The sequence below is a fragment of the Struthio camelus genome, chromosome 2 (assembly GCF_040807025.1).
Source record: "Struthio camelus isolate bStrCam1 chromosome 2, bStrCam1.hap1, whole genome shotgun sequence".
NCBI classification, from domain to species: Eukaryota; Metazoa; Chordata; class Aves; order Struthioniformes; family Struthionidae; genus Struthio; species Struthio camelus.
Genome location: NC_090943.1, coordinates 98,668,071 through 98,692,549, shown reverse-complemented (window position 1 = coordinate 98,692,549; position 24,479 = coordinate 98,668,071). Strand labels below are relative to the sequence as shown.

General features: G+C 40.5%; 1 protein-coding gene across 9 annotated transcripts in view; it reads right to left on the bottom strand.

Moving 5' to 3' along the window:
- The window catches only part of JARID2 (jumonji and AT-rich interaction domain containing 2), a 237,628-nt gene that overhangs the window by 25,684 nt on the left and 187,465 nt on the right, over positions 1-24,479 (bottom strand). For 8 of the 9 annotated variants that reach the window (XM_068931739.1, XM_068931742.1, XM_068931738.1 and 5 more), the window contains 3 exons: positions 16,470-16,699; positions 7,929-8,946; positions 3,249-3,751 (listed from right to left, as the gene is read on the bottom strand). In XM_068931739.1, the coding sequence (XP_068787840.1) occupies positions 3,249-3,751; positions 7,929-8,946; positions 16,470-16,699 (1,751 nt within the window). The remainder of the gene's footprint in view (positions 1-3,248; positions 3,752-7,928; positions 8,947-16,469; positions 16,700-24,479) is intronic. The other variant, XM_068931741.1, reaches the window with a different exon arrangement.

Below are 24,479 nucleotides of genomic sequence, written 5' to 3'. Positions count from 1 at the left end.
AGAACTCTCCTGGGAACTTAAAACTATTATGCAGAGTCCCTGCTCTTGTGACAATATGACAGAGAAAGAGTTAAGGGACAAAATTCCTTATTTCCTCTTCTGAATTTTTCACAGCTTCTCCACCAGCATCGAGAACAAACTCAGTGCACAGTCACCAACAAAACTTGGTTATGGCCACGCATGCTGGCCCTGACACACAATACAGGGGAGGAAAGGCATGGTAAAAGATACCACAATGTTAAGAATGTTAATGAGGATAAAGTAACTTAAAAAACAAGCAGAAAATAGAGATTTCATAATATCCACAGACTGGGAAAGAAAGGCATCTGTGAAGCAGAGAAGGAAAAGAAAAAGTTGAATTCCCAGCAAACTGAAGGCAGCTCAGCATGGGATTGCTGTGGAAGTTTCATTTGAGTGCGGGGAAAACTTGGTCAGTGCTTTCTTCTGCAGCTCCCGGGAAGAGGTCTGCTATGCCACCTTCAGTTCAGTCTGTATGGAAACGAATGCTGCAGCAATTCTGGTTTTAGACAGCTCCATTACAGATTTTTGAAATATTTTCTCAAACACTGGCAAAGGAGGAGAAGGCAAAAATTTTGCAACAGATAGTTCTTTCATGAACAACAGTTTACTTTATGTACTTACAAACAACAACATCTTATTACAGATAGAAGAGCTATATATTTAGAAGTAAAGAAAGCAAGCACAGCAGCCTGCAGCATACACTTAAAAGCACAGCAGGCATTACAGCTGGAAAGGAGCAACACTGAAAATAACCTAGGAATCCTGGTGAAAAAAATTAGTCAAACAAAAAAGAGATTTACTCTAAACTTTGACTTGTGATATGGTGGTAAGTGCTGCTGAAAGACTGGATGTCTTTTTCTGAACACTTGTCCCACTTCAAGCACATACTGACTACAAAAATTACTGTGTGAAATTCTAACTGTGTGGCGTCTTTATGGTCTAAAGTATACACTTTATGGTCTAAGTTAGACTACATCTGTATGACTACGATACGCTCTTCCAGCTCTCAATCTATTGATCTGGGCATTTATGGAAGGGGGGGGAGGGGGTTTGAAATCAGAATTAGAAATGTGCTGTAGAATGGAACCGTTATAACCTCATCATCTTCTGAAACATAGAGCTTAACTGTAATGCGAGGACATTCCTGGAAGCATATTGGTATGAAAAGGGCACTGCCTACGCACATACACAGAAGTATACCATCACTGAAGAAAAAAGCAGAATTAAAAGGTTTGTTTCACAAGATGCTATAAAGCACTCTCAGCTTAAACCTGTAAGAGACACCGTCCCAGCTTTGGCCTATTAAATACCCTAGCAATGAACTACATATTATTTACAAGTGTTGTGGGTTACTCTTGTGGGTCAAGATCATTATATAGTTTCTTACTTTTATGTTTTAGAGCTTGTTTTAAGTGATGGAACCAGTTCTTATGTACCAAATAATCTACAGGGTTCTCCTTAAACTGCTGTGAAAATAAAGTTACAGTACTCTTGGGACTGGACTGACTGGTTTTCTGTAGGGAGCTCTGCATCAGGAATCTCTCCAGCAACTGATTTCAGATTTGTTCCCTCTATTTTACCCTGGTCCATCTATTTTACCTGGCCCCCAGCCTGGTGCGGCTGACAGTGAGCTCAGTTTTAAAGGGAGAGTCAGTGCTGCGGCATCCCTGATGCTGGCAGCACGGCCCAGCGATCTGAGACAGTGTCTGAGCTGGTCCATGTTTTGCAGCTGCCTTTGGTAGACAGGGAGAACACAAGCCCACCGTCTCAACAAAATTTCTTTCTAACAATTTCTGGAACAAAAATACTTTAAAGAACAAAAATATTTTAAAGGTTTAGTTAAAGGGCTTCGCTGAACTTGCACTGGGTCCTGATGCTGCAAGCACTGGCAGTGTTCTGCACAACAGTAGCAGCCTGGGAGCTCTGGGGGAAGGCTTGGAGCTCAGCCAGTTCATGACGGTTACCAGCCACCACGTTTTGTTTGTTTGGTCTGGAATTTCTGTAATTTCACCGTCTGATAAGGATACTTCTCTTTACATATTTCATTCTTCCTTTTTGAGTTACTTTGTATCTTCTAAACTTTAACTTGGGACTTGCTGGAGAAAAGAAGATAGAGGTATTTCCCCTCTAAGTTTGATGTCGCTCATACAGCAGCCAGGATAAGTTATATCATATTTTTCATTTAACATCATCAAACACAGTACTTCAATTGCAAAAATGCTGCTATTCAGAAATGCTGCTGTCATTAGATAAGCTCCTGTCCAATAGGAACATGGCAAAGAGATTACTTTTCAAAGGTGGGATTGAGGATGGAGTCCCAGAATAACAGAGTTTTTGCCTGACAAATCATAGTAAGTTGCAAAAGAAACTTGAAGCAAGTTTTTAAAGTGCAAGCCGTGCCCTCGTTTGGTCTCTAAATAGCTCCGCAATAAGCTACTTTGGGCTATCTTGTTTCATTTCCGAGTGATGGAAGTGAGACTGGAAGGGGAAGAATACTATTCCTTTATTCCTTTACTGGGCAGAGACACTGAATGCAATATTTCTCTCTGAGCACTGCTAAACAATTCAGTGCAACTCAAAATTATACTGCAAGCTGCAGTGCCAAGTCCTGCTCAAGAGTACGAGACAGCCAAATAAAATACAGTGAAAGAGTTGGCATTCTTTTGCAAATGGATGTGCTTGATATGTGGAGGACTGAGTGTTCATGTGACTGTTAGTGCTGAGCAAAATTTGGCATTGCAGAGGAAAATATTGTTTGCAGTTCCACTTGCCTTCTAAATGTAGTACATTTCTAGTGATGTTAGTTTTGATGGGGAGCACTACTTTGCTCAACAAGAGTCTTGCAGGAAGCAAGAGAGAGAAAGCAGAACATTACTTTAAACGTCACTAGAAAATGAAAATAAAAATTGGGTCTGTAAGGATAATTGGACCGAGCTATTCAGGGACACTCTCACGAGGAGATGAAGGGGGGCAGAGTGTGGTGCAGCGCCTCTACGCCACAACACCTTCCAGTTTTTCAGGCAACCTGCAGGAGCTGGTCAGATCAGGATAAAGTCAATAGACGCTTATTGATCCGCCTGGCTCCGATGCTCACTGCCTGAACTGCTGCCTTGGGAAGGGCAGGTGCAGCCCACCAGCTCCCCGCCGCCAGTCAGCACCCGCATGCAGCCCAGCAGACCCTCGCACCAGTTTTGCGCAACAAAAGCGTCGGACTGCATCACTGTTACCTTGTATACACACTTGTGTAAGTCGCTAAGAACTCCTTCCTCCTCCTCCTCCTCGTCCTCCTTCATGGTCTCCTTTTCCTGAGCAAAGAGCCGCCGCCTGCCTGTCTTCAATGGGACGTCGACTTCTTTTAACTTGTTGCGGAAGCCATTTTTGTGAACCACGCCATTGATGAGTCCATTTTTGGGCTCAAACCGGGGCAAGGAATGGAACTTGTAGGCATTCTCCGAATGTCCCTCCAAAGGTCCTTTCCTCTTCTCCAATATTTCTTTTTCCAGCAAGACCTCCTTCTCCAGTTTCTTGTGCTCCTCGGGGGAGAGGGAGTCATAGGAGAGCAAGTACTGACAGTAGGCTTCCTGCAGCTTGGCCAGCCTGTCCTGTGCAGTTTTGGGGATGCGCAGCATGTCTGCCAGTTTGTTCCATTTCTTGAGGTCAGTCACTTGCTGCATCCCCCCCATCTCGTTAATCAGCTGGATGAAGCAGGCCAGGTCAAGCTCGCAGCCTCCTGGAGCCGGCATGCGCAGGGGAGCAGAGGGGGGAAAGGGAAACACAGGAGACGGTTAGGAAAGCTGCGGGCGCTTCACCCCAATCGTTTCTGACAACAGCGTAGTACCAGGTTCGGCACGAGGCCATGAGGGACATGCCATGTTTACAGCTCCAGTCACCTTGGCACCAGAGCTGACTTGTCCCAGTCTTGTTTGACTCCTATTAAAGACAGACGGACACCACTGCTTTGCTACGCTAATTCATTCAGCGGATAATATTTTGCTATTTGTAATAGTCTTCCCTATGGCTAAATTTGCTCTCCATCTTCAGTTTCATTCCTGTCTCTTCTCAGAGCATCTATAGTCACCTTTTGACACTTGTCTTTCCCCTATAAGTATCTAAGAGCAGGAGAGGTGAGATCTGGCCAGCTCCTTAGGAGCCTGCACACTGCCACCCTCCCCTGGCCTGTCACCAGTTCTGCATCTCTTTTATACTGGGGAAAACCAAAACAAGTTTCAAGATGTGCATTGGCAATAAAAAAGACCAGTAATAGTATCCTTTCTGGAAGTGAAATATGGATTATCTAATACCTGCACAATGCTTTGAACAAACTAAGTATTTAAAAGGAGCACAGTGTTATCATTAATTCCACTACAGGTAGAAAAATTCTCTAAAAAAAGGGGAGGGGGTGAGGAGGGTAGAAAGAAAATTGAGGACTATGGAGATAAACATTCTCTGAGACCATAATTACCATATATATGCTTCTGTTAACTCAGGCATACTAAATGTGACTGTTACTATGTAAAAAAGTTCCAGATGCATTCTTCCCGTTTGAGGTCATTCATATTCTATATTCCATTATGGTTTTGTAGGTTTTAAGGTAACTAGTACATTTCACACTCCAGTCCCAAAATAAAAATTGATGATTATACAAAAGCAATATTTTTGCATAAGAAGCAGCCAAATTGATTATAAACAATAAAACAAAGAAGCATCGTAAATACTCTCAAAGCAGAAACATGAATCATCAGTAGAAAGAGTTAAAAAACTGACTAAAAACTGACTACAATTCAACAGGGCACTGCTAAAGAGAAAAAAAATTAATACAAAACTTCTGTCAACCATCACTGCCACAATGTCTCTTCTTCCCCTTTTTTCCTTTGATAAAAGTAGAAAAATATTAAGCCACAGCAGTTTCACAGCACTTAGAATTGCCACTATAAAACAGAAGTGCAAGAAGCAACAGTATGCTAAATATTTACTGTTGGAGTCACAGGTGTGGAGTCACAGCTCTAGCACCTTAAGGCCCAGTCCTATCACCTTGCTCACTGATGCAAGCAATGTTACTTTCTTAAAATTGCCTCATGCTCCATCTCATGGCTGATCCCCAATTCAACTCTCCACCAATTTCCTTCCACTGTCCCTCCCGCACCTCTCCGGCCTCCTGCTTTCCTCTCTCCCACCACTTGTACCAAGGCTCTGCGAACGGAGCACCAGCAGGCGGTGAATCTGGGAGCAGCCTTTTGGCAGCAGCCCTGGTGATTTGCAGTGATTTGTCGTATTCAGCAACCTTTTCTTGTTTTGTTTTGGTTTTGCATTTTTAGTCAAAATAGCTAAGTCTTGAAGCAGAGAAAAGGTTATCATCATAGGAAAAAAACAAATTTGAAAGGCTTGCTTTCTTCTCTCTTTAATCTTCCACATAAAATAACTCTCAGGCTGGCCTCTATTACAGAAAATACTTTTTTAGTCTAGTGTTTTATTTCCACAGTTCACAAATAAACTAAAGGTATGATTTAAGACGGCTTTTCATCCCAACAGATTCCGCGATCTATATGAAGTTGAGTAACATACTCCTAAATTCAAGAGAAGTACGGCTCAAGTTTAGTATCATACAAGTGTTCTAGTGCAAAAAAGAGTGAACATCCAATTTAAATTCCTAGTTCTAACACTATTTGTGACATGTTTAAGAAATGCAATATTCTCCAGCCTAATGGAATGATAGCTTATAATCCCACTGCAATATTAGAGCATGGGTATCACATCATTCAAACAAGAGTCTCATATATCTGGCAGATCCTCCATAGGCCCAGCTATAGCTAAGGATTACAAAATGGTCTCAATTATAATCGCATTTCACACAACTTTTGGAAGCATTTATATCTCAAGCTGATGTTTTCCAGGATTGGCCTAAGCATGTTGGTTAAACTTTTCTTGAACAGCTAAAGAAAAGAAAAAGTTTTAACCCCATTTCTGAAGTGCCTATAGCAAAATGGCTGAAATATGAGACTTGGCACATGTCACAGAGGACTAGCGTCTGACTTTTTTTTTTTTAATTTTCGTAATTTCACTAAGTTTGGAATAGTTTTTAATTGCCTTGTGATCAAGTTCATTAAAAAGAAATCTTAACTCTTCAGGTATGCATTTAAAACCAAACCCTGGCACTACAGAACTCGCTGGCAAAACTCCCACTTACTTCAATGGAAGTGTGATTTGGCCCTGAAAGAAGGAATATGTATGCATGTCTACTTACATAAGCGTACATGTACCACCATAGATTATTTTATATCCTTCCTACTGGAGCCAAAAGATTTCTAATCATTGCATACTGAAGATCTCCAGCTTTTTTTCTCGTTTGGTTTTTAAATGCAAGATATAGGTGGAAAATTAACTACAGAAAGGCTCCATAGGATGCAAACTCTGTCAGAGACCATTGTTTGTCCCGGTTATATAGCACCCAGCAGAATAGAATCTTTATCTATTAACTAAGCTCTTAGGTGCTTAAATAATGCAAATAATTAACAGTAATGCCATCTTAATGCTGAGTTAAGGTACTTCATTAAAAAGTTAACATTGTTCCAGGAGAATTAATCGAGCTGTCTTGCACATTTTCCTCTCTCTCTTGCCAATGTAAATCTAATTCATTATTCTTCTCTATTAAGATACAACCATTGCATACATTAGGCATACAAAATGTTCACTTATTGCTGCTTGAGTGATTTTAATTTTTACAATTCCTTGAACCTTTTTGCACGGAGATTGCAATAGAATGCTAATCCTATTCCTCCTTCTTAATTCTATCATTTTCTTCATACCCCACGTTGGTTCATCGTAAACTTTGCAGTCTCTTTGTGCGCTTTTATGTGTTTCCACTCACTTAGCCTATGTGATATAAAACAGAGTTTGAAAACGGGGAAAAAAGTGTTGTGAACACTTTAAAGAGAAAGAGTGTCCTTTAATCCAACTAGTGTTGATAGCTGCCTCTGATGGAATAATGCCTCAAAGGCAAAACTCTAGCCTCAAGTTGCAGCATGCAGGTCACAGGAGATCTGACTCAGAAAACTAAAAACAAAGGGGAGGGTTAACAAAAATTAAAAACACAAGTGTGTTCCTATGTCACGGCTGCAAAGACAGTAGATATGGAGGTGGCTCATTCAATAGTTCATTTGTATGCTGCTGTTGTCATGTTCTTACAAAGTGCTGTCACAGTTTTGTCACGTGTCATATTTGACAGCAGACCATAAACCAAGAATTCTGTTAAATAAGTGATTCTCACTCAGGCATTAGCCCCGGCAGACACCTGCTGGGAGAAATAATGAAACCTCCATTTTGCAATCAACCACATTTTACTGCCTATTCTTGACACTTAATGGTTGTTAAATGTCAGCAGGTCACTGCAAATTTGTGATTTTAAGTGTCTGAGTACCCAAATAGAAGTCAGTTCCGAGATTTTTTTCCCCCTTGGTTAAATGCTTCTAAAGGAAGGAGAAAAAATATTTGTATTACAGTGCTTGGCAGCACTGTAACCTGTATGGAAAACCTCCTTGGAAAGCTCAAAAAATATTCTGAGGCAATACTTAAACCGAAACTTTCAATATCCATAGTTATATTACTTATTAAAATAAACAGTAGGGAAAGGAGATCCTGAAAACTGAAGACCAGGAGCCTACATAGGATTTTTCCCTAGGCGAAATGAAGAGCTGGCAGGAGGAAGGTAATATGGCAACATTAAGTCTCCTGGGAAAGCTCTACAACAACCTACCTGCATCGTATCTGATGGATGGATAAAGAGAGAGATCCAGTGCTCTGTAGCGTTAAGTGAACAGGGTTTCAGTTAAGCATAAAGGCAAACGGAGCATAAAGTTGCATATGGACTCTAACAAGCAGCGGCAAAAGGCCAATGAAACCACAGCCCTTACCTATGAGTGGGAGTTCATCCATGGTAATGCCCTGAGATTTGAGGTGCTTCTTGATACAGGCCAGCCGCTGCACGTTGGGTCCCCAGCGCCTGCCTAGCTTGTGTATGTGCTGAATCTGTGTCACAAACCGCATTTCATCATTTAGCTTGCACTCAGGTCTCCAGTCTGGAGGAGGAATCACCCTGCACATCCCATACTTCTCTACCTGAGCTCGGACTGACTCAATGTATATCAGTGGGTCATGGAATTCCTTTGTGGAGGGCCTAAGGATGGGAATCTCCCCCAGCATCCCCCACCCAGACTTACTACTGCCCTTTTCGTGCTTGCCCATTGAGTCTTGTGGCTTGTGCAAGGACTCCGCTTGAGAGGTAGAACGATTTTCACAGGAGGCATTTTCAGTTTTGCCATGTGCTTGTTTCCCTGGCGTATTCTTTCCAGCAGTTGCTCTTTTCGGCCTATTTCTTTCCAAACTCTTCTCTGGCACTTCCTTTTTAAGGTGTCCATTCAGCAAAGGCTTTTCTACGGCTGCCTTTTTGCTTGCAGCTTCTGCCAAGTTGACTGCCCCTTTCATTCTCTTGGTGGGCGACTGTGTTTTGTCTATGTGATTCGTCTCTTCCAGCCTCCTCTTTGAATTGCGCAGCCCCTCCCTTAACTGTCTCCCCACCTCCTTAGTGCATGTCTTTTGGTTCAACTTGCCATTGACTTTTACACCATTAACAGCGGTATTGTTAGACTTGGATGCTCCAAGGGATAGCACCTGTTTGCGGGTTTTTGCATTGCTACTTTCTATTTTCCCTGAGATTGTGTGGTTGACAGGTGAACTGGGTTTGTGGTGATTTAGTTTGGTTTCCTTGACCAGTTCTTTCTTGGCTTTGGTGTATGTGACAGTTCCCTTTGTCACTGTTGCAGTATACTTCACAGTTTTGGACGGTGAAGGTCTGACTTCTCTCATCTTTTTGGCACTGGCTGCATTTGCACTCAGAGATGACATTCGAGTGATTCCGTTGACTTTAGAAACCTACAAAGCCAGGAGCATCGTAGAGGGAGTAGAAGGAAGGAAACAGAAAACAGAAAAGGAAATTAATAATGTTGTAACTCTGCCATGCCTTCCCATTTGCTGGACAACCATATTCTGCAGTCCTGGCCCCTTTGTATAATCTTCGTTTTTACCCAGACAAGAGGAAGGACTGGGCACTTGAAATAAGCAAATAGATCAGAATAATTTCCAAAAACTAAACCAAAAATCCCCATAAAGTCAATCTTGCTTTTGGAGAGTATGAAGCCTCTGACATTAAGAGAGGTGAGGTCATCTGCATGTACTACCCCCTTCCTCGTCTACCAGTAAGCCTGTTAAAGCAGCACAAAACACAGTTAATCTGATCTACAAACTGATACTTTTATCATCTTTTTCCTGCCCTAAGATACTATTCCCTCTCCCACCCAATTTCCCTTAAGTGCACACACAATTTACTACTATTTAGCAGACAAACTAACCAGACTATCCTATCTGCTGTAACTGGAACGGGCACATTTTGCAAAAGCCACACACTGAGATTCAAACAAACCTTCTGTCTATACATACATATAAAAATAGATACTGAACACACTATGCACCTAACAGATCAAGATGGCCACGAAGGATCCAGTCTGTCATACATATTAAACATTGGGAGGCATCTTGTTGCTAAATTTATTAATATGCAGTAGAAATCTGTACAGTAGCTTAGCGCATTTTTTTCAGGTTTGATATCTGGGCAGTTTTACCTACACAAACTTTATTATGCTATATTTATCACTAATATGTCACTGCAACTTGCAAGTGCTGAACTGTACCACTTTCTGTTAGGCGCTTAAACTCAGTTATGAAACCAAAATTCATATTTGAACTATTAGAAGTGTTAAGCACCAAAAGCAACCCTCATCCTCAAGGGGAATTGCGGAGGTTCAGCACTGTCGAAGCCAAGCCCCACTACTGAGAAAATGAAGGTCAAGTTTAAACAAGTGTAAACATTGCTTTCTCACCTCCTCAACTACTAGGTGCAGAAAAATATATCCAAAATCAGGAACACTGATGAATGTTCTCAAAGTGAAAGCAAACAATATAACCACCTGTTATTAGTGCTCAGGTGAATAATTACATTTCTACAGTTATAATACTTTCCTCTGTGATTTCAAAACACTTGTCAAATTAGTAAGCATGGCACCTTCCCTTAGATACATGCAAGAACTATAATCAGTTATAAAATGGTGATAAAATGCTATTAAGCAGGGATAAAACGGAGATTGAAAAGGACCTGCTAAGGTCTCATATTAAGTGACTTGCAGAGCAGAAACTAGAGCTTAAGAATTTTGATTCTGTGTATACACACGTGCGTGTACATTTACTGTGTGACCTTTCTCCCTGGTGCTGCAGAAGCTGGAGCTGAAAGAGTGCTCTTTTAAAATCCGTCCACATTCCTGTCCTTCACATGGCTCCAAGGTGGAAGAACTTAAGGAAAATCCAGTTAACTGATGACATCAGTTTTTACCTTCAGCTTGCAAAAGATGCCTAAGAGATCTGGAAAGCAAACACTCGCTAGCAAAAATGCATTTGCTAGTTTCCCTTGAAATTTAGGCAATACTCTGCATTTGAAATGAAGGCCTGGGTTTGACTTTTACAGGGATTTTCACTCCCCAGAGCAGCCAAGGGTAGAAAGTTGTTGAGATACGGCCTCCCTACCTGCAGGAGTCACAACATGTGTTACACTTATCTCTGGCTTTATAAATAGCCAGGAACATAGATTACAGATTTGGTTTTCACTAGTAGAGAGGAATTGACTGAGAATCCGAAGGGGAAAGGTAATCCGGATGACAGCGATCATGAAATGAGTTTTAAATTCTAAGGTGTGACAACAGTAGCATTAGGACAATAGACTTCAAAACAAACACGAAAACAAACAAAAAACCCTCCAACCCTCCCAAACCTAAACCCAAACAATTCCCAGTCAGAGCAAAGACACAAAGCACAGACATTTATGGCTGCCTACAGAAGTTCTTTAATGATGGGAAAATAGGAATCATACGAAACAGTGCAAACAATAATAGGTGACTACAGGCAACCAAAAAGAAACAGCAAAAGCATGTATGGATAAAATCAGAAAGGCCAAGTTGCTAAAGGAATTTCAAATAGCAAGGAGCATAAAAGGAAACAAGAAAATGTTTTATAAATACATTAACAATACAAAGACTGTTAACAAAAGACAACCGAGGTCTACCACTACACAAGGAAGGAAAGCAAATACAGTAGATATGGCTAAGTGTTTGTGATGCTTCTGCTTTAGTCTTCACCATCATACCATCTACCATTATGACTGAATACTTACCAGATATTTAACAAAATCAGTTTTAATAAATGACCTAGGAAGGCAATCCAATAGGCTGAAGTGTACCTAGATAACTTAGAGCTGCTGGGTGAGGCCAAAGTGATAAACGTTTAGCCTAAAATACTTAAGGAACATATTTAAGAACTCTTGCAGGAAGACAGAGATGATCCTGGGGAAAAGTGGAGGGTAGGCAGAGTCTGCCTAACTTCAATCCCTAAGATGATTCTGGAATAAATCATCAACTAATTTGTAAACAGACAAAAGATAATAAGATAATGCTAAAAATAACAAACATGGATTTGTCAAGAATAGCCCATCAAGCTAATTTCATCCTCCTGACAGCCCAGCCGGTAATGAGGCACCTTTGTTTTAGCAGGGCTCCTGCCACTGTCCCACGTAACGTTCTGTCAAACGAGCTCCTGAGACACATCCTAGATGTAATTACTCTAAAGTGGCTGCACAACAGATTGAAGAAAATCATCCTCAAGAGAAGCTGCCGTTGTCATAGCTCACCGACACACAGGAAGGGCATTTCTGGTGACACTCTGCAGAGACCTCTCTCAGGCTCAATTCTACTAAGTAATTCCAGCAACTTGGATCACTGCAAAACTCACTAGCAACGCAGAACTGGAAAGGGGCTGGAAGCACTTTGGAGACAAGGTCAAAATCAAGGGTAATCTTAAAAAACTGATTTCAGAACATTTTTGCAATAAGAGGAAGTGCTATTCTTAGGAAGGACAAATCAAATACGCATAGAGGAGGAACAGCATTTGGGGAACACAGTGAGCTGCAAAATGAGATGCTGATACAAACTATGCAAATTTCTTTCAGAGACTTATTAATAAGAACGCCAAAGACAGGGCCCAGGAGGAGGGGCTTTCCTACTCAGGGCTGTGCCCAGCACTGGGTCTGCATGGTAAGAAAGAGGTAAGAAAGGAACTGTTCTGAAAAGAAATAGCAAATACTTTTTCCATACTCATTGGGAAAAGAAGGAGAAAACCCACTTTACTTGTCTACAAAGATGATCTGAGGTGCAATTAGGAAAACTTTCTAACAAATAGAAAAGGAAAATACTAGAAGAGGCTGTTAATGGATTGTGTGCAATCTCCTTTACTGGAGGTTTTCAGGGAGGTTTTAGCTATACTCTGTCACGACATCTCAGAGCAAACAGGCAGGCTGTGTGGAAGTACCTTGCCACCCCGGTCTTTCTACAGTTTTTTTGAAGCAGTCATGACAAGAAGTCTGAAGGGCCATCCAGGCTACTCCTTCAGTGAGGTAGTGGTGACACAGGGCCCAAGAACAAAACTCTGTTGTGGGCAAAGTACGGATGGAGAAAGTCAGGATCCTTATCTCCAAAGGCCAAAGACAAGCCATCAGCATCAACAGCTTTAGGCCAGAATTAAAACTGCCAAGATACAAAACTCTGGGAAATTGAATTTATTAAGAAAACAGCAACTTAGCACAACTGTTTAGAGTTGCTAGAATACCTCCATGCAATGAAAGCTTAGATCTCTCAGGGCCAAATCTTAAACTGAAGAGGTACCTAAACTTTGGCTATCTAACCTCCAATCTTAGATTATAAATACGCTATTTCGAGTCTTTATTCAACCCTAATGAAGCTATTCCAGTCAAGTACAGGTCCTAAAGTAGAGGAATATTTGCATTTGAGAACACCATAATGAATTCACTTATTCATTTCTGGTTGCTAACTTGCTTTTCTTAGAACTAAGGAAACCCTACAAGAAAGGAGCACTGCCAAAAACTTCCTCAGAATCACAATCTTTCCAGAGTAGGTACAACTTGATACAACTTGTTTTCCAATGCTTCTCCCTTCTCCCCTCCCCAAATGCCCACAGACATCTCGAGTGCATTGAGAAGGCATGGTATAATGTTTGAGATATGGCAGTACCATATAGACCAGAACAGACCACGCTTCCAATGGAAATGGGCTGCAACAAACTTCTTTCAGCTGGAAACAAACGGAACAAAGAATGTGGCCATAGCCCACCATCAAAGGAACAGGTGGATGCAGGATTTCACATTGACAAATGTGAAATTCTGGCTGGTCAGTAAGCACCTACATGTTCCTGGTCTGTACTCGTCTCTGAGGACCCATCAGACGATTGGAACCAAAAGAAACAAGAAATTGTGGTAGGCATTTTCTTACCTTTCTACTGTTGATATGTCTCCCCCCAAACCAAACATACACACACAGAGTCAGCCTAAAAAATTGGCCACACTGCCAGGTGCGCAGGTTCACCAAATTGGGGTCTATGTCACAGCTCCATCCCGAGGCAATGCTTACACTGAGCGCATAAGAAAGAAGTCAATTTAATTCAAATAGTAACAAAGTGATTGACATTAGCCTTACATGACTCAAAGTCTTGAGCTAAAGGTGAAACTAGGGACACCAATAATCTTATCTTTGCTATGCAGCTATCTTCTTGGTTTTGCTGATATATTTATGTCTTCAGACCACTCCACTTCACTGAACACTTTCCTTGCACTAAAAGCTGGTACTACGGGTTTTAAACTTTGTTGGCTTTTTAAAAGCATATGGGACCAGCATAGTCTTGCAGTAATTTGTTTTGTTGTATTTGAACTGGTCTACATACACACCTCTGCACAGCACCTAGGATCCATCCTCCAGACACACCCACACACGCACAACATACAGCCAACAAACAACATGTTAGAAAGCAACAGTAATAGCAGCAGCATTAGTAGCACCAACAGTGGTTTTGGTCCCAGACAATTTCAAGTTACATGACTGATCTCCAAAATTCATTCATAAAAATACTTCTGCATTGATATAGCAGTTTTGCAGAGCTAAATTACCCTATTAGGCCAAGAGAGGGCCCCATTGAACTACATTTCCTTTGCCCACAACCCCTTAAGTAGGGGATTTGGGAAGATAGCAAGGGAGGAAGAAAGAGAGAGAAAGAGAGAACATGTGACAAGTGCAAATGCACACCAGAAACGGAAAGAAAAGAAGAGAGGAAGAAAAAAAATCTCATGTAATGTCTAGTGTTCTACCTTTATTTTCTATTAGACCAAACAAAACAAACACACATAGATAAACCACGTAAATGTATGTGCACAAGGAGCAAAAACATACTGAAAGAAGGAGGAACGTGTGGCTGGTGCCCTGGTAAATCACTTCTCCTTTTGGAAAAAGCTAAAGAATTCAAAGACTCAGGATAAGAGCAGAAATTTAGTGCTATCTCACAACTGGAAAGATTAAGGTTTGGCAGAAAGCTAAGTCACTATCTGGCGACATGCATAATCCACCTTTAATTACTTACAGTAAGGTTTTCATTAAAATTGCTAAGAAAGGACTTGTGTCACTATGGGCTGCAGAAGAAAATTAAAAAGTCTAGCCTTTTAATTTTATTTTAAAAAATTGTGTCCACTTCAGGCCCCCTTACTTTCTGAAGTTTCAGGATCGCCATGAGGTATCTGTACGGAGTGCGTGTCGTTTGCACTGCACTGCTTTAAAATTTCACTCTCTTTTTTCATAGCATGATTGAAAGCATCTAATACTCTATGAAGCAAAACCCACTGAGTCATGAACAAAATGTTTTCCACACCCGTCTTTTCCCTTCCTATAGCTACCTTCTCAAATGATAGCAGTTGACTCTGGCAGTTATTTTAACCATTCTTATTTGAATAATACAACTTTAAAGCATTTCATAGAAAACTTTCTAGCGAGTTAAAAAAAAAGTACGCGTAGACATGCATCCTTAAGTTTTGGAAAACTTGTTCAGGGTGAAGAGCTCATGGCAGAGCATGTCTCAGAAGGCCCACAGGATGCTGGAAGTCACGAGAAAAAGCAGAAGAGCTGCAGATGAAGGCAAGCATTCAAGTCGATGACTAAAAAAGCAAAAATTGCCATGATGGAATAAAGAGTGGAAATCCCATAGAGGTATAGGGAAATGTACTGTAGATACACTGCAGGATCTCAAATCTGATTCAGAAGGTAATAGAAATCCAGCGGAGGAATTTCAGAAGAAGCTAAACACCCCCGAAGCACAGGGTGTGGAAGATTTCCTTGCCAAGAACACTGCTATTTTTATTTTTGCTGTTTTAATTTCCAAGCCCATGACTGAGAGTGTCATCTAAGGCCTTGACAGCCCTACAAGACTGCAATTTCAGCCTCGTGGTCTCCAGGCCAGCCTATTTCGACGAAAAGCTTTTATATGCCATCAAAAAAGGAAGCATCTCTGCAGTGGTCTGCGGAGGATTACCCACCACAAAGAAAGAGGAGGTATAACTGCATCAAGCTTTCTCTTCTGCACTGTCCCCAACTCATGTACTGCCTGACCAGTCCCCAGACTGAATTAGCTCATGTAAGACCACAGCTGAGAGAATTTAAAAGACACTGATTGGGGATTTTAAAATTATTTTTTAAAAATTTATTTTTTAGTTACCACTTTAGGAGCCCTTTGACCCAAACATCAAAAACAGATGGAGACACTTCCTGCCTAAATGCCAGTCACAACCACCATACAATCAGTCCATGAAACTTCTACACCCAAAACAAATTCAGGCTATGAGAAATCTGTTGCTGGATTAACATTTTGCTCGCTTTCAACCAGGTAATACAAAAGTCCTGAATTTCTCCCCACCTGATACTACCACTGTGAAGGAGGAAATATCCTGGAACACCTTATCTAAATGTTGGACAAGATATTTTTCCTGAGGTTTGTGCTGCCCTTGTGCAATGTAACGCACTCAAGTGTAATGTCAGCTTCTCTACAACACCAGTGAGCCTCCAAGATAACCTGAGCAGACCAGCCATACACACGTGGAGTTCATTTTTCCATGTGCTGTCAGCCTTGGCACTATCAGCCAAGAGGTCAACAAGGGTGCCAGTCAGAGAGGTTTAATAAACAGCAATGTGAACTTTACTCTCTTATATGTATAGATCGTATAATATAAAGATGTGGTTATAAAGCATGTGTTATCATAATGATTTCCCGTGTATATATATATATCACTTTTCTTTTTTCCTTCTTTGTCTCTTTCTCTCTCTTTCACTGAAAAGTAACTCCCTGCTGTCTTCAGGGCATGCTTTTAAGGATTCCAATGCTCCTCCTGTGCCAGACACTGAAAAATGGAGCTAGCATCTTAAAAGTATGTGTTTCCCATGTGTCCGCAGTTGAGTACGATTCATTACCTGTTTCCTTAAGTCCTGAGCCGATCTATGAAGAGTGTGGTGGTTGTTAGCGGTGAGCCCTTTCGTGGAGGAGCCAGTGTTTGTAGTAGGATGGTGATTAGCAGCAGCCTGGTCTTTTCGGCTCTCAGCCTTGTGTTCGCTGTTCCTCTCCTTCCCTGGTGTGGCCTCTCTGCTTTTGTGTTTCGGAGCAGGTTCTTTCTCCTTCGATGATTTGCTGGACCCATTGAAAACTGAGAAGAGAGAAAAGTGGACAGATTGAGTACTAAGGGGGAAAAAAAAAAAAGAAAAATGTATTTTTTTCCATACACATGCATATTCAAGACCAAATTGTTCATTCAAAACAACCTAACCTTCTCTGCTGTCAATGTTGGATATTTAATGGGTGTCTTACTATATCTAAAGTAAAATCAATAGAAAAATAGAAGCACTGCTTTGCATATTTATTTACAGGAACAGATTTATTTAAGTGGGCTATCTCCTTTAATTGTTAAAGCATATTATCTTCAATATGCTAATTAAAACATAAAAGGTGTATTACTGTTTTGATTGACCTAAATATAGATTTATCAATTTCATTTTTATTTATGGCAGTTTTAATTAACTTTTTGCTGTTGCAGTGAGGGAATTGTAAACATAGAAAAAGGATTTCTTTTTATGTTAACATAAAAGAAAGGACATGTTACACAAAAAAGCACGTTTTGTTTTCATCAATATCCAAGTTGCTGAGCCTAACTGACAGCCGTTTGTTTACGGCAGACAAGCTGCAAATAAAAAAAGCTACCTCTGCAAAGAAAGGAAAATTGTAAAAACTATTTGGAACATGTCAGATAGCTGGGACCAAAGCTGAGCACTCTTGCTTTCTGCTGAAGTGAAAAGGTAACTTAAAAGTGATGCTTACAAATAAAAAACGTATTTTTACACAATAAATATTATGCAAATGTATGCAAGTCTATCTCAACAAGTTTTGCTCCTTTCACCCTACTGACTATAGAGAATAAATCTTAAGAGTAACCACTAGTCTTCTATTGTCAGGGAACGCAACAAACCTGAGGTTTAAAAAAACAAGTCAAAATTTTCCTTTGTTTTTTTGTTAATCAAAAACTCTAGTGAATAAGTCAGTGCCACCCCGTCTTCAGAGAAACACCTGCCAGAGCACTTGTGCCCTCCTTCCTTCTCTACATACCTACTTCTGTTTTTTAACCCCTCCTTTTTGCCACAGTTCAGCAAAGGATGTAAATAAGAAAACTCCTAAATGTTTAACAGCACAGATAACTAAAAATCATATTCATTTTATACAACACACACCATCTAGTTGAGAATCTTAACTAAATGAATCAAGTTATTGTTTTCTTGTGGAACGAAAGCATTATTTTCTCAATAAACGTGATATACCTAGGATATATTCCATCTTATCTAAATGGTGAAACTTAGCTCTCAGCTACAGATGTCCTGTCGTTATTACAGTAGTAATAACAGTAATAATAATACAGCCCTGCTGGACAGAATAGGTGCATCTAAGCTGCTTTTGAGCAGACACCGACCTCACCTTTCCCATCGCACCTATGAAAACTAAAACTCCTGTAAGCTACTGATGAAATTGTTATTCAGGTCACTTATCACATCCAGTGAGGTGGTAAACGTTAAAGTAGGTTATGTAAAAATTTGTAATTGCACGTTATTCCATCTCTTCCTCCTTCCCCTTTTCCTCTTGTACAAAGCAAGTAAGAACTAAGGTCACCTCTTCCCCTCTTCAAAAAAGGTAAGGGCATATTGTGGTTAAAAGCACCCAGGATCCAGGTAAATCACAGGTCTGAGGAGAAATCCTGTCCACAACGACGGCTGCACAAACTCCCTCATGGTCTTCAGCACATCTGAGTTTGCAGCAAGCGGCTCTGCCACCGGCAGCCAAGGATTTCTCCGCGATTTCCCTGAAAGTCTCATAACCTCCGTGTCTCATTTTCAGTGATGGAACTGATAGTAATTGCCAACCCCTCTCGGAGAGTTCATGACAATACATTTATCCTCCTTTGTAAGGAGTTCTCACGTCAGATGGAAGGCACTACAAACACACTCCGCACTACTATTTATTTTTAATAAGATACAGCACAAACAAATGATGGCAGCTTTGTTAATATGTATTTCATCACTGCAAGTGATATTTTCCTTCAGAGGGAACAAATTGTATATACAGACCCGCACATACAGAAATGTTAAGTCAGAGTGATTAGTTTTCTGTATTCAGTTGCCACTTTTATAAGTGAAAATTACTAAAACAGAAAACACAGCCAAAAAGCCAAACTATGTGCTTTTATGGTTCACCAAAAAAAAAAAAAAAGTGAACATGAGACAAGGTATATTTTATATGCAACAGCTCATTAATTTTAAGTGTCGTGGGAACCCTGCCAGTTTCACCCTCTGAGTAATTATCTTTTGTCTTAATTTGTAAGATTCTTGAAAAGGGGAGAGAGAAAGGGAGAGGAAGAAATGTTCACTCTCACAGGAAAACCTTGAAAAGCTGAAACCCTGAAAACACAATAAAAGGGGAGAGACCTAGAAGCAAAACAGTCCTACCCATGCTGCCTCTAGTCAAACTGTAGATATCAGTTTAAATAAAATTCGGTATTTGTTTCCTCAAACGCCTATAATATTGTTATTTTCAAATAGGTATAAAAACCTTTCCATAACAACAAGTTCTGGCAAATTTGCAAACACGTTATGTGAATAACTATCAAAATGTCATGTGACGAACTGCAAAAAAAGCAGTTGAGGGGAAAAAAAAAAAAAATTCCCCAGTTCACGATTCTGTTCTTGTCTGAGTAAAAACTTAGAAAGAAGTTATGTACATTCACAGCGCGCAATACAGGATTAAACTCTGGCCCAAATACCTAGTAAGACAGTTCCGTGAAAAGCTGAAATAATCGCCAGGAAAAAAAGACCAAACACTGCTCCCCCCCGGCCCCCCCCAACTCTCTCCCCAGGAAATCTCATTGTTGAAGAGTAACTGACAGCAAGAAAGAAACACCCACTTCTCAAAGGAAAACAAACAAACAAACAACAACAACCACCTCCACCACAACCCTGCATGAAATATTACTGAGACCAAATCCGATTTAACAGTAGCACGATTACTAATTCTTTTGTGTCTTCTTGTGCAGCAAATTGCCTTCCCCTTCACGTCTGCCAGCCCTTCAATATTTCTGAGACATACAGAAAAGGGGCGCCTCATGCTTTACTCAGCCTGAAACACAGGCACGTTACAGCTACCATCTACCAGCCTAGCGATAACTCTGACATGCACACAACCGCCAGTGCTCTGCTCCCACTTTGTTTTTGTTCCCTCATGTAGCCAATAAAGGCCTCATCATTGAAGGAACAGTTTCATCAAAAAAAGAAAAAGGAGAGAAAGAGAAAAACAGCCCCACGATGAAACTTGTTGAAGGAAAGCTCTTCTGCAGTCCTGAATTCGAATTATTTTATGCTGCCTTAGCCAAACAGTTCCGTATTTCCAGAGCAGCTTTCAGTTAAAGTTAAGTGAAAGACAGAGCTACGAACAAACAATTAAGAGTGTAAATAAATTCCTAGTGTTTTCGAACTTCAAAAAATATATACAGATATCATTTTATCCACATCTGTCTGAATACCCGTTCTGAAAATGCTGCTTCCTCCAAAGCAATTGTTATTATTGTTAAGCTGAAACAATGAGTCCCGCAGTGAAACACTTGTGGGTCTTTTGGTTAGCAGTGATGATCAAACACAAAGAAACTGAACCACTGCATTCAAAACTTGCAAGCATTGGGTGTTTTAAACCACTGATACAATTTATGGTACCAGAGCAAAACCTTCCGGCAGGTGCAGAGCTGGCCCCGGCTCTGCTCTCTGCTATCAGCAGTACTGGACCCTGGACACCGGTATGCGCAGGGGGATCCTATACGGCGACTTCTGGGGATCTCATTTCAAACCATGATAAAGAATCCCTATACAAACCACGTGGAAACTGCGCACAGTGTGTCTGTATCAGGCACCTAGGTGCGGCTATAGTAATGGCTAGCCCTCCCCCCATTTCAATAAGGTAAAGCCATAAGGTGTAGCTCAACCGCTACAGATTAACTAAGCACTTATTAAAGGAATCGACACTGCACTCAGTTATAAAAATTTGCCGTGTTTTCTGCAATATTTTCTTTAAGTATTCATCTGAATCAATATGCATGCAAATATTTCACAGGATAATCAAGCCATCCACTCAGAAGCTGATTGATACTGTGTATGATAACCGTGCTTTTTCCATTTAAACAAGACCGTGAATGGGCTTTGCTCAGTTAGTTGACTCCACGGGCGAAGCTTTCTCTCACAAGCCCTCCTTCAGTTTGTTCCTGTCCCCTATTGGCTTTATACCTGAGACACTGGGTGACTTTATCGGAGGGACAGCGGAGAACACATGTATGAAGATTTCTGCTTTATGCAGATGTTCGGGAAGATAAAGACATGGATCATACATGCACACACATGCTGCATGTAGCTGAGCTTGCACTGTGTAAAGCAAGGGATTGTGCATTCATAAAACTATCCAAAACAAAGAGGGAAAAGATAAGAGCGAAAGGGAGAAGTTTTGTTTTTAGAAGGAAAAGAGAGAACCCTGCCAATTTTCTGAACCCAAGCCAGCTATTCCAATGCAAACCTCATGTTGTTACATAGATCATGTTTGGGAAGAGATGTAATATTAATCAATTTTCTGGCATTAAGTATCCATTACTGTACAAAAACATTCTTGCTCTGGCTTTAATTCAGCTTTAAGTCACTGTAAAAACATTTATGCGGCTCTCAAACTGCCTTAAAGAACCCAAGCAATAATTCTTTTCCCTTCCCGCAGGAACTAAAACAATGATCTACTTCCATAAAAACAAACTATTTTAATATTGTCAATTGCTTCCCTTAAGTGCTGGGTATGTGCAGACCTGAATAAATCATTTTTCAGAGACAGAAGATATCTTCAGATACCATCTAGCCACTTGGGGGTCAGTGGCAAAGGTGCATTTCAGGAAAAAAAAAAAAAAAAAAAAAAAAAAAAGGACTTTGTCATGACACAGCTGGCATTACACTGCTTTTTTCTGTACTTTTTCTGTACTGCTCAAGTCCTAACCCAGCCCTCCGCAAGTTGCAGGTGGATAGCTGCATAACACAATTTCCCAGGCTGTATGCTGGTAGGAGACGCACAGGGGATATCTGAAGCACTTAGCACCAAATTTCTGTTTGCCGCTATTAACAACACAGCTCCAAATGCCATATGCAGAGGAATATATTGGGACATTGAGAGGAACATTATTGGTATGAGGCACCATACCACCATTTACAAAAATTCAATACTAAGTGTCTTGTCTTAGCACAGATTCATTACTCTCACCCAACTATGATGACACAAACATCTAGAGGGTCACTCGCTAAGCAGCAGGTCCATCCAACAAGCGTCTATCTGTTACCACAAGTCTCTCACCAGCATAACAATTTCATCTTTTTGAGCAACTTCCAGCTCCCCTATTCTTCTCCACAGGTCATACATCTAACTGCTGAAAATCCGCAAATCCCCAAATGTGTTGTGCCTAATATGCATATTTAAATATGCAAATTACTGCAAAACGGGTAATTTTCATGTTACATATTTTTGCAGAAAAATTAAATGTGCAAAAATGTTTATTGCAACAATTACTGGTTCCATGGTCTTTCAACAAAAGGCTGTAAATCATCAAAATAATTGCCTACCCATTAACTATTGTAGCTCTGTGCCTGAAAATTTCTCATTCTGCATTTTAGCTGGATGCAGAAAATATTTTCTTTTAATGTTTACCTCTTCAGGATTAATTTCACTGAAAAAGATGCATGAGGCTAAAATTCTGTCTTATGTACACACCTACAAATGTCAAATTAAGTTAAAAACAAAACTAAACAGGGAGATTCGGCCATAAATTAGAGTTCCCTCACAGAACACATAAATGCTAATGTATGTAAAAGTGATGCTATTTAAGCCTAAGACACAAATAGTACATTGAATTAAATTCTGAAATAAGAAAAAAAAAAGTATCTGTGATCTTTTCCTGCATGAATTTTGTTATTATACATCTAAGGAAATTACTCTGCTAACTTATCCGTTGCAAACTGAGAACTGAAATATTTTTCAGTGTTTCTGGTAACTGAGGAACACAGCACTAAAGCAGAGTATAGTATTTCTAGTGATGCCTGCTTACTATGGCCTACTGCCAGACTTGTTTTGAAATACAAGCCACAAAAAAAAAAAAAAAGGCAGCTACATAATTCTCTCCCCTGCTCACCTCATGCAAAAGGCATACAGAACAATTTTTCACTGACCACGTCAGCAAAGTAGAACATAGATCAGTAACCATTTTTGACCCTGTTACAGTAGCCTTTTCCAATACATTGAAATTGAGTTTGCTCTGGCTAAGGAAACAAGACTATTCCACCTGAAGAAGTCTAGTCACAAATAATGATGATGAACTCTATTTTCCTAGCTGTAAACCAGAGCTTAATTACTTGCCCCCTGTCACCTAAGACAGACATGCCATTCCCAGATAAGCTGGGTCAGATGCATGCTTCTCCCATGGTTTGAACTTTTGTACCGGTGTCAAAAATAACTAATCCTGCAATCACCTTCTGCAGCCTGCTATGTATAATTTCAAAATTGTCTGTGCAAGTGTATCTGAGTACACTGCTCCTCCTGAGGCCCTTTTCCAGTCCACAAGCCCTTACTACTCCTTTCAAGTGGAGCAACGCCTATCCCCTTTTGCTCTTTTGATGGGACCGATAATCCAGCACCCTCCCTAACTGCATCTTCCAGCTCCAGTTCCCAGACTGCCTAACACAACATTTGGCACCTGCAAACATTTTCCTTCAGGAGCCTGCAGAGAAAACCTTATGCTGTGGCACAGAAGGAAATCAAAGTAGGATTTATTTAGTCAGGAGGAATTCAAAGAATTAATTTTAAAGTAATAGAGTCCTAAGCTGTTTTACCTTCACTTGGAATTTCCTCCAAGCCGTAGGGAGATGTGATTTAGACTCGGTACCTCCCTGTCCCCGAGGGAACCAAAGTACAGCTTGCTCGCTGAGAACTTGCTTTCAGTGCATGTCAGCCTACAGCAGCGGATGACTGATGCCCTCCACCCCCTGTGTAAGGTCAGTTTTCTAATGGATCAGCATCTCCATCTCCTCCTCCTCCGTGTTGGCAATACGTCCTCCCAGCTCAGCTGTAGTTGATAAGTTTCTCCCCATACCCGGCAGCTACACTGAAGAAGGAACACTTTGTTTAAGCCAACATTTCTGCCTGGCTTCTTCCATCCAATTCCTTGCGTTCAAGCAGTGCACTAGTCTCAGATAGCCTGACGGTCCTTTAAGGTGCGTACAAAGTGCAGACTGGAAATAGGCAGGTGTCTGCGCAGCATGCATACGTTCTGCGACCTGATGTTCTGCATCGAAATATTGAGAATTCTGGTGGTAATTACGGTGACATTCAAAACGGTCAGCAACATACTGCAATTACAATGCAGTCATCTACATTTGTGCTCTATCTGCTTGCAGATGGACGCCATCTTCTCTAATTTTCCACATGTTAATTTTGAAATTCACCACAAACTTACTTAGAAGGTTTGAAGTTAAAAGGGAAATACGTGCTTTAAGAAGAAGAGATCCTTGACATACATTCCATAAAGCTATTTTAACATAATTTTAATATACTGAAACAGCAAGAGGGATTTCTCTATTCCAACTAAATGTTCATATAGTTTCTTAGCTGGGAGAACACTCTTTGAAGTCAGCAGCTATACAGAAACCAAGTGATTCAGTTGATTAGTTTCTGGCCTTTCACCATTTAAAACCAGCTATAAATCATAACTCAGTTAAAATTATTCTGATTAGGACCAAAATTCCACAGAGTTTTAGAAAGCTTCTAAAATCAACTCGTCCTAAAAAGACACAAACAATTAAAGACACAAGCCTCTGCTAGTTTTA